Source organism: Cladophialophora carrionii (assembly GCF_000365165.1).
Source record: "Cladophialophora carrionii CBS 160.54 unplaced genomic scaffold supercont1.6, whole genome shotgun sequence".
Taxonomy (NCBI): Eukaryota; Fungi; Ascomycota; class Eurotiomycetes; order Chaetothyriales; family Herpotrichiellaceae; genus Cladophialophora; species Cladophialophora carrionii.
Genome location: NW_008481831.1, coordinates 1,349,706 through 1,363,123, shown reverse-complemented (window position 1 = coordinate 1,363,123; position 13,418 = coordinate 1,349,706). Strand labels below are relative to the sequence as shown.

Genomic DNA, 13,418 nt, shown 5'->3' with positions numbered 1-13,418 from the left:
TTTGCAGCGCGAAGCCGCGAGTTTGGTTAAGGAGGTGTCGTCGTTACCTGTCCAGATGAGTCTGCGGGGGTGTGTTGACGATGTCATATCCTTCCGCATGATTCCCGGAGCAGTCTGACATCGCGAACGATGTCACAACACGCTCTTGTGTGACTGCGCTGTCTACCTATGACTCTGCCGACGATGTCATACGGAATCATGCGGACACGTGCTGAAGCCAGCGGAGCAGCCGCAGATAGTACAAGTATCTCCCTCTCCCCTCTCTGTTTCTGACCTTTTTTCTCTCCTCCCATCAGCTTGATCATCCAGATCTCATTCGTTCTGATATATATATATAAATCAGACCACCCAAGCTTCAAGCGACGGTCTTGGCTTGCTTTGGTCATGTCTTCGTTTTGACATTGTTCTCCTTTGAACATCTCTTCTTGACATTCATCGTTCAGACATGACTGTCTCTCCTACGTCTTTTCAACGACAAGACACGTCAGTCTTCCTCTCGTGTCGTGTGGAGCATGCCTTTTCTTGAACATGCCTTCAGTCGAGACAGTTCTGGTCGAGACGGTTCTGTTCGCAATGCGCATCGTTCGACGCATCGTTTGAAGCACTGTGTCTTTTCGACATGTTCTCGTTCGACATGTTCTCTTTTCACACATGTTTAACGTTCGATGCGGCATTTGAATAACAGCTTCGATTCAGCATTGACAGGTTCTTCGGTTGAACACCTTCTGGATATCTTGTGGATCCCTTCTGGATCCCTTCTGGATCCCTTCTGGACAGTTCTCTTGGACAGTTCTCTTGGACAGTTCTCTTGGACAGTTCTCTTGGACGCAATCCGAGAATTGACACACACTACGCGGGAAAATTCGCACACTGCTCAAGCAGAGGTAAGCCCCCAGCCATTTCCACGTTGGTCACGCCCCAAGCAACAATTGCTAACTCATCGCTGCAGGCCTTGTTCACCACCACCTGTTGCTCCTTTCTACGAACGAGAAAAACCATTCAAACATGGTTAGCGGTCCTCCCGTTGCGATTGTCTCAGCGAACCACTTGCACATGCACAAGTTACTAGCCTGTGAAAGGGCACAAGGTAGCCTTGTGAACAACCTTGGCACGTTCCTTTGGGGAAGTGGTGTGTCTCCAAGATCTCCCATCAGATTATACTCAACTCTGCAACTCTGAGCATTCACGAGCGATCGTTTGGGTTCGAGGAGACAGACATCGTGGTTAGCTCGTTCTTACCATTCGGTACGAGAAAACGGCTCTTGTCCTTCGTCTGAATCGACGCACACGAGCGGTGGACATTGATTCCAGATGTGAAACGACATGGTTGGCTTTGGGTAAGTCGAGATTTCGACGTGAAGAAATACCTCTTGTTACAGTCGACGCTCACGAGCGCTGCATTTGGATTCAAGAACTGAGATGACATGGTTGCTAGGTTGACTTTTAGCAAGTCGAGATTTCGATGCGAAAGAAATACCTCCTGTCCGAGTCAACTCTCACGAGCAGTTATTTCCATCTAAGAACTGAGACAACACGGTCATTGGCGTTACAGAAGTTGAGATCTTGACGCGAAGAAATACCTCGTGTCTGAGTCGACGCTCACGAGCGATGGATTTTGATTCAAGAACTGAGACAATATGGTTGTGGGGTCGGCTTTTGAGAAGGCGAGATTTTCGACGCGCAGAAAAGCGCTTGTCCGCTTCTCTGCTTGTCCGAGGGGACGCTCACGACGACGTGATGGTGGAGAAACCATGGCATTCGCGTATCCTTACGAGGAAGACCACTTGGAAGAATTCCATGTGATTCTGTCTGTCTGTTGGGGGAGGAAGAGGAGGAACTTTCATACGTATGGGAGTTTGAACTGTAAGAGGTGGGTGGGAGACGAGCAGAGTGAGCTCAGTGAGCGCGGATGGAATCTACAATATTTATTCTACAGAGCAGCAGCCAGTGCGCAAGACAAGCACCCACCCCTGTTGTGGGTACGTGTTCGCTGAGCACGTTGGTCCGTTACGGTCAGTTCAATGATGAATTTTCAAAAGCGCATTTGCTGGCTTCTGTTATTTCCAACGCGTTCCTTGCTCTATAATTGACTGTAGCTTCGTGTGGTTGTTAAGTCCCGTGAGATGCCTGTGTACCCTACTGAAGGGGCTTCGATCTCTGTTCACAGGCTCAGTGTGCTCTTACTCAGAGTTGGCCCTCTGTCTACCGTGCAGGATTCCCTTTCGGGCAAACCGAAGCTGGGCGTTCGATTTCGTCGGGATATGTCATGATCCGACGGCCTGGTGCTGGTCATGCTCCAGGCCGGTTGCTTCCGTGTCATGACATTTCATTCTGCTGTCCATGAAGCCATTGAGCATTCGTTGCCGGTCTTTGCTGACCTCACGCCTCGCTGCCCGCTCATTTGACTCTCCCGAGCGTTGCCCAGTATCGTGGTCGAGAGTCATGTTGTGGAGGCGTGTCAGATTTTCTGAGCCCACCGCAGTACTGTGCACCACGATATATATGAGGCGGGCGGTGGCAGAAGCTTTTCGACCGTTGCTGGCCGGAAGTTGCCTGCTGTTGGTAGCCCTTGGATGAGCTGCAAGGCACTTGATCGGCTTTGAACCCAGAGTTAACCGGGCTAGGTGCGGATGGATGTTCACAGAACGACATTTCGAATAGCCATGGTTGCCACGCGGGAATCGCGTTCTTCGGACTCTCCTCTTTCTCTCCTCCTCACAGCTTCATCATATGCCTCCTTGGCAAACTGGTGGATGTCATCCCCCAGGAAGAACAATTTCAAGTCGGCCTCGAGTTTTTTCCATTGCCGCGCTTCTCCGTATTTGTCGAAGAACTGGCGCAGCACGGCGGTCCATCCAGGAGGACGAACCTGCCCGTGTTGCAAGACGGTGCCTATCATCATGTTGCTCCAGAGGAAGCATTTCCGGTCTGGGGATTTGTGGCTGGGTGTTTGGTTGAGGGCGATGTCGGCAAGAGCTTTTAGGGCCGTCTCGTAGAAACCGGTCAGATGGTCCTGGAAGTATATGATCCTGAGCAGGTAACAATAAGCTACCAGGCCATGAGAGAGAAATCTTTCTGTCGGAGTGGTCTGCAGCGTGGCCAGTCGATGTAGATCTTCGAGGGTCGTCTGGATCTTCCGTCTGGAAATCGTGTCAAAGCCCCCTGTCCGTGGAGAATCCGCCATCTTTGCCTTGATCCCAGAGAAGTCGGAGAGAAGCCGTATCATTTGCAGAGAAAGCACGCCTGTCAAACCAATATCACAAAACCCTTGCGGAAGTTTAGCCAACATCTCGCAGACTTCAGGCTTGAACGGATGAGCCATGTAAATCGGAAATTCGGCGTTCTGGAGGATCTGGCCATCATATCGGGGTGACTTGTCGGAACTGGAGTCTGCTGCGAACAGGAACGACCACAGCGCCTCATAGGCGTCGACGTTCGTTTTGAGTAATCTTTCCCAGGGTGAGGTGGTTTTGAACCCTCCCCGGATCTTCACTATCTGTCTCATGCCGGAGACATGAGCGCAAGCGGCGCTGTGGTCACCGAGGATATAGTCAATCGTGCCCAAGGTCGCCACCACCAGGATGGTCGTGTCGTCGGAGCACAGCTGGGGATCCTCCAGCCGAGCACGCAGTTTGGTCATGACATTCCCTTTGTGCCACACGAAATGTCTGTCGCCCCGGGCCGATTGGCCCGACGCAGCCAGGTAGGTTGCTCGACATAGAGCCACGAGTCCCTCAAAATAGATGGCGGACTTCAGGGCATGGGGCCAGAGAAGACTCAAATACGGGTTGGTGTGCCCCTCGAATGCGAACGCCGTGCCGTGCTGAGGAGCCCAAACTTGGACATCTAGACAATCAGAGAGGATAACGACAGATGTCGGGTCGAGACTCACAGAACTGGGCCATCTGGCTCACGCAGCCGGCCATCGGAATTGGAAACGTTTGAAAAGGATCCAGAAGAAGTCCATTAGTCGGAGACTTCTTGATCTGCAACTGGCCCTCGACAGCCTTTGCCAGCATTTCTTCTTTCGCTTTTCTGGCCTTGGGATCCAGGTGCTTGAGATTGATGATGCCGCGCCGGGGCGAGCGCATGACGCGACGACGCTTGATGGCATTTTGCTGCGCCCATGATTGCGGGGTTGTGATTGACACGGTCAAGACGGGAGCTTGCATCGTGCGCAAGGGGTGTGGCTCAACTCAACGATGTTTGGGTCGACAAAGGAATCATAGTCAGTAGACCTGCTCGATCCCTGAGGTCTGAAGCGAAGGCAGAACGAGTCGTGTCGTGTCTGGTCGAGTCGAGTATGGAGCACAGAGTATGGTTACACCAATTCGGAATGGAGTTGAAGAAGTCTCAATCAAGCTCGGCCAACCAGGATCCTCGACGCGTTACAGATATTGTCGGGGACTTTTGCTGCTTACTGGGACCGTGGATTAGGGGTTTACGAGTGGCTATGCCTGACAACGGGTGCGGCGGAGTCAGATTGCCGACTTGGGAAACAACGCAGGAAGATCGGGCTGGAGGGTTGATGGTCGAGACTAAAGCCGATATACATATTACGTGGACGGAGTAGGTACCGCGTGTCTCTGCTGCCGCGTCGACCTCTTCTTTCCATCGAGGCCGCCTGAAACACGCTGGCTCGGGTTCAGATGGGAGGTGGCGACCCTAGAGCCCGATGCCTAGGCTTTCGGAGTTCAGCCCCGAAGGCGCCTAGAGCGGATTGAGGGCCATCTCTCTGGGCTCGATAAGCCTGCTCTAGGCTGGTCCTGCGCCCTATCACGCCTCGGGTTAGGATGATGACACATTCTGCAACATTTCCGCCGCTGGGGTGAGAACTCTGCTCAACGGACCAGTCAAAAGGGCTCCCTTGTCCCCGTAGCACGGCGCTATGGCCGACTCTGGCGTCTCAGTCAACGCGTGGGGTTCCAATTATATAAGGACAAGCTTTGCATTGACTCGGCCGGTTTCTGGCAGGTGTTCATCACATGTCGACGGCGTACGAGGTACGAGTACGGAGTACAGTACGTACTACTACTTCTGTATATCAGCAGGAAGTCCGTACTCCCTGTCTCACAGACAGCCCTGCAGAGGTCTGTACTGTGTAGGCATTGTCCTCCACTCTTTAATGCATGTGCCTGCCTACCATCCGGCTTTGACCTGTCTGACTACTCTCGCCCGCTCCACTGGCTCCTATACGTGGGTATCCTAAGCACTGCTAATTAAAGGGTTGGAACTTGGAAAATCCCCGACTTTCCTGCCGTCTTTTCCACCAGTGACGCGGCTGCCGCAACTGCAGCACTCACTGTAATCTCTCACTTCTGGCTCAAGTCTCTAACGTGTATCTTGTACTTACGCCTCAGCTCCAGGATTTCTTTGTGCGATCCCGCCATTCTTTGTCCGAGACGACCCGCGGCAGTCCCCTTCGACTCTGGCCTTGCGCAACATGGACCCGCCTTGACCAGAGACCACGATGATTCTGCACCCGAGGAGGATGGGCGGGCCCTGGCGTAGAAAGTCGAGCCTGATCACGTCCCTTCTTGCCTTCTTTCTCATCTTGCTCTTCATCCAAACTCGCATCCACTACCGCCCTGCTCAACCCGAACCTCCCTCGATACCGCACCCAGAGCCCGTCGCTGAGCCGCAGCCCGCGCCTTCACCGGTCCCCAAGACCGAACCGTCGCTCAAGGTCACCCATCCTCTACTCAAGAGCCAGGCTAAATTCTGGCGAAGTTTATACCAGATCATTCTGAACAATGACCCAAACTGCAAGAATGCTCCCGAGCCCGTCGTTCCTCAAAAGTTGGACATTGGCTTTGATCCCACGCAACACCGACCGAGACCGGACGTACTGTATATGGACACCGCAGACATCAAACGCATGCGTGAGGCGCACTCCAACTTTGTCAGTGATATGAAAGACGTAACTCCAGTGCCATACAACCCTGGCACGCGAGGTATCGCCTTGACTGGCGGGTTCAACCAGCTGCCCGTCCTGGTCATTTCGGTGCGGATGCTGCGAAGAACCGGGTCCGATCTACCCGTCGAAGTGTTCGTTACCGACGAATCTGACTGGGACGACGAAATCTGCGGTATGGTGCTGCCTTCCCTCAATGCCACATGCCTCCTCTTCTCCGACATCTTCCATGCCGCGAATACGGGCGTAGCTATCGACCGGTTCCAATTCAAGATCATGGCTGTCCTCTTCTCTTCCTTCGAAGAAGTCCTCCTCCTCGATTCCGATGCGTTTCCTGTTCATGATCCTCTGCCCTTGTTCGACGAAGAGCCGTTCAAGAGCCACGGTCTAATCGTCTGGCCCGATTTCTGGTACCCGTCCGAGTCCCCATACTATTTCGAAATTGCCAAAATCGCCTCTGTACCGCTTCTGAATGAACGAGCTTCCGTTGAATCAGGTGAAGTCATGTACTCCAAGTCCAAGCACCGCATGTCACTTATGCTTGCCGCGTACTACAATTATTACGGACCGTCGTACTACTACCCTTTGCTCTCCCAGGGCGCTCCGGGCGAAGGCGACAAGGAGACTTTTGCTTGGGCGGCCGCTGCCTTGAAAGAGCCCTATTACGCTGTCCATGAGCGAGTCATGGCTCTGGGCCGCCATGACACCAACGGTCATTATCTTGGTACTGCTATGGCTCAGCATGACCCAGTCGTTGATTATGCATTCACCAAAGCCTACGGTCCTCCTCACGAGCGCAACAAGGACGGCGACTCCGGCAAAGAGAATCACTTCGATATTCAAGAAAGCGATGTCAAGCCCTTTTTCATCCACGCAAACTTCCCGAAATTCGATCCGGCAACAATTTTCGACCACAAAGTGACAAGTTTTGCGGATCAAGTCGTGGGACAGCCCACTCGAGACACGAACGGTACAAACGTCCGGTGTTGGATGGACCCGGCTCGCGCTATCGACTTGTTCGGATTCGACATCGAGCGACGCTTCTGGGAGGAAATCATGGCCACAGCTTGCGAGAATGAGCATCAATTTCGTACTTGGAAGGGCAAAACAGGCATCTGTCGGCGTACCCAGGAATATTGGGATGACGTATTTGCGGTGAATGCCACTGCCACTCCTCTCGAAGACCATCAGCATAAACAATCCTCCATCGAGACGCCATCGCCTCCTTAGCAAGCGATTTGAAATCCATCAGCTGCTGTCCAAGGGCACTACCGATACCGTTGCCGCCGAGCGACCTCGTTCTCGGAGGCCGTGAAGGCCAGTGCAATCACCGAGCGAGATGGACGAGAAGCAGCACGTTTGCACATATCAGCTGTGACACTTTTTGTACATGTACTAATATCGGGCAGAGTCCCGGCCTTTTAGCGTGATAAGAGCATATTGTAACGAGAACAACGACAAAGAGACAAACGACGTGGCGTACAAGGGAATAGAAAAAGGTCAATATGGAATGTGAATAACTCGTGCATCACGCCATGATTCACAACAAGGGAATCATATCACGATGGTCATAGTGGCGGAGTCTGTGAATATCACTGCAACTTCAGCTCGGCGTGGAAACTGAATTTATTAACTGTCTGCACGAAGCAAGAAGCCAGCATACATAGGTAGCATATCAAAGCATATCAAAGCATATCAAAGCAAGGTATAACATGTTTCACATAATCAAGAGCAACAGCAATAGCAAGAGCAAGAGCAACAGCTCAGTTCGGCTCGTTCTTCGAGTCAAGCAAGCAAGCAAGCCTCGGATTTCCATCTCGGTAGGTTGAGGTGTTGGTGTAGGGAGGGTACTGTAGGTCCAAAGACTCCGCCGTACAACGACAAATACCAAAATGCGAAATCTCGCCAGAGATACCTACATAGCCGTCATGACATGAACACGAGTGGCTGTTCTTTCTTTCCGAACCCCCCTGATGACACTAATTACCGGATGTAACTCGCACACGCACACTCCGGCACACCACTGTATTGTACTCCGTACAGGGGACATCGAATCTAGTCCGGCCGGAGAAGTAACAAAACAGTACTCCGTACAGTACAGTACACCGTGATTGAGCGCGAGCCTCTCACTCTCAACGAATGGCCTTAGTCAGTTGGTCCAGCTACTCTGCTCCTATGCAACTCTGCTACTTGGATATTCAGCTCAGCCAGCTTCCAATCTAGACTAGTACATGCACTGACTGTAGCCAGCTCCCGAAAATGTGTCAAATCCGTCTTTGTTCTGTACACACGAACCTATGTCCCCAGTGTTCTTGAGTCTCGGGTTACGACCAGCACCATCACTCCACGCCTCCACGCCTCTACCTCCTTTCCTGGACCTGTCCTCTGAACGACTGACCGACGAGAATCAAAAATTGTCAGTCTACCCGACCTGTGCGCCGGGGCGCCGGCGCCGTCATATCATGCGTGGTCGTTGCTGCGGCGCCAAAAGAAGCAAAGCAGTATTAAAAACACAGGGAGAGTATCGAAAGTTGTTCTCTTCAAAAAATGTGTGTATGCAGGCATGCACGCGCATCGTTAGGCCCGCCACGCGCAAGCTCGGCTCGTTCAATACGACTCCTCCAACTCGGTGCTCCATGCGGCATCACTGCCCTCGACCCTGACGCCGGAATGTGCGTTCTCGTCACTCATCTCGCGGAACCGTTCTTGGCCCTGACCGTGCGCGACCCCGTATTGCGAAGCGTTGAATCCGGTCGAACCTGCATGCTGGTGATGCTTGGCTGGGGGTGGGGCCATCGAGCCCGGTATTGCAGCGCTCAAAGGTCTCTTCTGATTCTGACCGTTCATGCTGTGGCTCAAGGCCAACGGGTTCGACGTCAAGGATGGTTGTTGAGCGTGTGATTTTGCGTAGTACTGTTCGCGGACATCTCGCTCGGGCTCCATCTCCGACGCATCAGAATAAGTCTCCCAGTTTTCACTCCCACTCGCCGTCGTGCCTGTCGTCATATTTGACGAGGTATTTGAAGCTTGACGTGATATAACTGTGGATGGTGGGGCTGAGGGGTTATGTCGCAGACTTTGCGAGTGGCTACTACTGTGTATTGACGCTGATGAGGAGTGAGAAGGATGATGTTGATGGGACAGGTGTGGTTGGTAGTAGGGATCTGCTTGATGCGATGGCAGAGACGCATATTGGTGTTGTTGTTGGCGGTTGTGACTGAGCAGTGAAGCGGACATATAGGACATTCTCTCGTGGTCGGTGTAGACATCTTCGGGACTCATCGGGCGGACGTAGCGACTGCTTTCGTTCGAGCCAGAGGATATCGTACTCGCCGGCCGGGTTGAAGAGGGTGGTGCCGGTTGAGAGGCCATCACGGGGTTAGGCGTTGTTTCTGAAGGCGGTACGAAGAGGTCGCGCATTCTCGGCGGCGGAGCTCGAGGAGGTGGCATGCTCCTCGCGTTTTGAGCATAGTTCTGTTGGGGTTCAGGCTGAGTGTTGTGAGAGGCAGGCTGAGGAATGGTGCGCCGTTCTGGCGAATTCTTCAGCGTTCCCAGCGGGACGCGGCTGGGTATCTTCGAAGGTGACTTTGGTTGGATCGAAGGTGCTGCCTGTGAGGGCGCAGACGCTGGGGCGGCTTGTTGCCTAATAGTGGCAGGTCTGCTGGCGGTGCTGGGCGTCTTTGTATGTGTCCGCGGTGGCGGTCCTCGCATGACACTAGCAGGTCGAGCTGGCTGTGCGGACTTCGTAGTACTTGCTGCTGGCTTAGTCGTCGTCGGTGGCGCGGGAGTCTTTGACCTCGGTGGCAGGCTATTTGGTGTTTTGGATCTCGGAGGTGGCGCCTTCACTTCTGCTTCCACCTCGAGGTCATCCAGCATTCTCTCACCCTGAATCAGGAAGGGTCGGCCATATTCGTCCTCGTACTTCTGAAGGACCTTCGTCAGTTCGGCGATGACCTTTGGCAGCTCCTTTGCTATCCTCTTCCTCATCTTCTCCTCCCTCAGCAGCTTCCCCGGGTCACGCTTTTCTCCTTTTTGAGGCTTCAGCATGAGTCTCGATGCATCGTTCGCAGATGCTGCGAGAGCCTCGCGGTCAGCGACGATCGATTTATATTTCTCGACCATGGCCAGTATTGGTGCTCGTTGGTCTTTCAGAGTCATCAGTCGTTCAATCTCGGCCTCGTGGGCTGATAACAGAGCGTCGCTATAAACGTCTGAGAAGGCAGGGGTAAATTCCAGCATTTCTTCTTCGGAGAAATACAAGGCATCCCAGAGCTCTTGGAGTCTGACACGAGCATCTTCGACGAACAGGTGCAGATTTTGTCTTTTGAGTTCGTTAAGCCGCGCAAGTTCGTCTTCGAATTCGTTGATGGTTCGGAGGCCGCAACCTCTATTGGCAGCCAGGAAGGCCTTACGATCTGCTGCCTCAATTCCAAGCCGGTCCCACAACACCTCGATACTCTTCTTGACGTCGGTAAGTCGCTTCTCACGGTTCTTTTTCTCGTCGAGGAGCTTGTCCCGGCGGCTCTTCAGTCGATCCATATCTGCTTGGTGCAGTCCCAGCTGTTCCGGCGAATCTCGATAGTTTTGGACGATGAGGGAGTCTGTTTGTGCTTGAGGAATGCCCAACTCTGACCATAATCTAACAATCTCTTCGGAGGTCTGCTGGACCACTGCCACTCTTCGGTTGTATTCATCGTAGACTCTGGTGAATTCTTCGTCGAGGGTTGTGACATATGACGGGGAAAGATCGAAATTGGGCGGGCATGTGTTCGACGAGGTTGGGGGCAGTCTGATCTTGACAAAGGACGACTCGAGATGCGACGAGTAGGACTCCAGTGCCTCGACCAGTTTCTTTACTTGCTCAAAGCGTTCTCGGTGTAGCCTGCTGACTACATTGTATTTCTCTTTGAGGTCGCGGAGACAATCGAGGAGTGGGTAGGTGACTCGAAGTCCGTTCGTCTCCAGGTCATAGCCTCTATCCTTCTCGTCGTCCAGCGACTGTTCCATCTGCTTGATTGTTTTGATGATGTTCTGAGCTTCTTCGGTCATGGCATTCTTCTCGCTATCGGATGTCAGCACACGTATCTTCGTATGCCCTCAGTTCACGTACGAATTAACGAGCCGAAGCTGGTTGTGGAGCGTCTCTGACAGTGCCGCAAACAATTCCGTTTCTCTTGATTCGCGTTCGTTCCGGGGTACGCCAATCTCGTCGAAGATGGCATGTAACTGTCCAATGATCGTAGTGACCTGCGTGGTGAGGTAGCTCGTGTCCATAGTGGCAGGCATTGTTGCGACTCGGGCTCGCAGCCGAGCAGCTTCGAAGGAGATCTTCTCAGTTCAAAGGTGAGTTCTGAGGGTGTCGACGATGACGGTGGCGAGATGAAATAACGTTGCGCAGAAAGAGCATGGAGCTGAAGATGGTCAACAAACGGTCATGGCGTCCTGTCGAATCAGGTTGAAGAGGTGGACAGAGCCATGACGGGCGGAAAGTTGCCCATCCTGCACGCACGTCAACAAGCCGATGGTTGGCCGGGCAACTATCACGCTGACACAAGCGTCACGAACTCTGACCGCGAGTAATGTCCGGAGGGGTCCTGGCAGATCTTGAGTCAGGTCTCGCTGTCCTCCAACACGCCTGCGGCTCATATCGCCCGCACGACGTTCGCAGCTCCGCATAGCAAGTCTCGTTCGATGAGAGTTGCCTGAAGACACCAGCTGCCACCATGTCGACCACCGCAGCACTGCGCACTTGGGAGGCAGAGAACGATATCATCACCGTCGATCCATCTCAGAATGCTCTCTACAACCTCCCCGACCCGAATGCCTACAAGGCCCTCCAGAACTCTGCGCCATGGAAGAAAGATCCCAATTACTTCACCCAGGTTCGAATATCAGCCTTGGCCCTGCTAAAGATGACCACACATGCTCGATCAGGCGGCAGCATTGAGATTATGGGGTTGATGATAGGGTACGTCTTCGGTCGGTCACTGGTCATAACAGATGCATTCAGGTTGCCGGTGGAGGGAACGGAAACGCGAGTGAACGCCCATGCAGATGCAGATGAATACATGGTCAATTTTGGCATCGCCTCCAGAGAGGGTGGAGGTCAGCTGGAGAATGCCGTGGGCTGGTACCACTCTCACCCCGGCTATGGCTGCTGGCTCTCAGGAATCGACGTCCACACGCAGAAGACACATCAGATGGTCAATGACCCATTCGTCGCCGTAGTCATTGACCCTGATCGTACCGTGTCCGCTGGGAAGGTCGAGATCGGCGCGTTCAGGACGTACCCGGACGGCCACACAACCGCCAATAAGCAATTCAGCGATGATAGCGACGACTATCAAGCCATCCCTCAAGACAAGATTCAAGACTTTGGCGTCCATGCCAATTCGTACTACCCGCTAGAGGTCACTCATTACAAGTCAACCCTCGACGCACACCTCCTCAGTCTGCTGTGGAGCAAATACTGGACGTCAACGCTTTCGCAGTCCCCACTCTTCACCAACCGAGATTATGCAAACAAGCAAATCGCCGACCACGCAATCAAAATAAAAGAGGCGGCGAGCAAGCAGAGGGCAGGTATCAGTATGGGTCGCCGAGGCCAGGAACTGGCGGGCACAGGGAACAAGAACTTCAAGGTGGTGAGGGACGGCGCACTCGAGCAGGTGGTGCGTGGAGGCAACAAGATTGCGACAGAAGAGCTTGCAGGCCTATTAGCGAATGAGGTCAAGCAGAAGTTGTTCTGGGGTGTCGTACAAGAAGCGGCTGAGAAGGCAGCCCGAGAAGCCAAGGCCACGAGTGAGATGTCTGCCACGAGCAATGGCGGTTGAAGGCATCGTCTTGGACGTTGGAAATATCGTCCCCCAGTGCTCAGAGTCTCTTGCCAATGGACTACTGGGACAATCGACTCTTCGCTCTTCAAAACACCGGCGTGCTGAATGCCATAAATGTGAGGATACGCAGATCAGCTCGACCGCCGCGAGCAGAGGTTTCGAGTCACTGAAGATGTCCGGCAGGAACAGACCTGTGCTCGCGCATCCGCGATGGTACTGTCCGAACTGGCAGTGCCGGCGTCACCATCTTCGCCATCAAGCTGGACACAAGCAAAAGGCTATGCACAGACCATGAAGGACGCCTCGGCCTCGTGAGAAAGGAGCATGAGACCGGCTTCGACATGAAAATTCCGAACCATTATCCTGTGCCTAGGCTCGAGCACAAGATCAAGCCAGATCAACACGAAACTCGAATATGACTAGTGTTGTCCCTCTGTCGCTGTCCATTGAAGGTGCCATAGCTCAGAAAGTATCCTGGTGATCGCAGCACTGTGATCCAATCAGTCATAACATGCTCCGATGAGCTGCTCGTATACCTTTACTATTGTAGGACCACCAGTCAGATACCTAGCTACTCATGAACTCCATACTCTACCGGCTGTAGGCTACTGTGTGGAAAGAAACTTCCCACCTTCTCATCAGCCTACATTGGTGCTACCCCTTGCTAT

The 13,418-nt window shown here is 53.2% G+C and overlaps 4 protein-coding genes across 4 annotated transcripts; 2 read left to right on the top strand and 2 right to left on the bottom strand.

Moving 5' to 3' along the window:
- Nucleotides 1-2,638: 2,638 nt before the first annotated feature.
- On the bottom strand, nucleotides 2,639-4,172 carry G647_07455 (uncharacterized protein; the record flags this gene model as incomplete). The annotated part of the gene is made up of 2 exons (XM_008731770.1): nucleotides 2,639-3,846; nucleotides 3,893-4,172. The coding sequence occupies 2 exons, from the start codon at nucleotides 4,170-4,172 to the stop codon at nucleotides 2,639-2,641; spliced, it is 1,488 nt and encodes a 495-aa protein (XP_008729992.1).
- Nucleotides 4,173-5,470: 1,298 nt separating this feature from the next.
- On the top strand, nucleotides 5,471-7,144 carry G647_07454 (uncharacterized protein; the record flags this gene model as incomplete). The annotated part of the gene is made up of 1 exon (XM_008731769.1): nucleotides 5,471-7,144. One exon carries the CDS (start codon nucleotides 5,471-5,473, stop codon nucleotides 7,142-7,144), a length of 1,674 nt encoding a protein of 557 aa, XP_008729991.1.
- Nucleotides 7,145-8,521: 1,377 nt separating this feature from the next.
- G647_07453 (uncharacterized protein) lies at nucleotides 8,522-11,200 on the bottom strand (the record flags this gene model as incomplete). Its single annotated transcript, XM_008731768.1, has 2 exons — nucleotides 8,522-10,976; nucleotides 11,025-11,200. 2 exons carry the CDS (start codon nucleotides 11,198-11,200, stop codon nucleotides 8,522-8,524), a joined length of 2,631 nt encoding a protein of 876 aa, XP_008729990.1.
- Nucleotides 11,201-11,637: 437 nt separating this feature from the next.
- On the top strand, nucleotides 11,638-12,747 carry G647_07452 (uncharacterized protein; the record flags this gene model as incomplete). The annotated part of the gene is made up of 1 exon (XM_008731767.1): nucleotides 11,638-12,747. One exon carries the CDS (start codon nucleotides 11,638-11,640, stop codon nucleotides 12,745-12,747), a length of 1,110 nt encoding a protein of 369 aa, XP_008729989.1.
- Nucleotides 12,748-13,418: the final 671 nt, after the last annotated feature.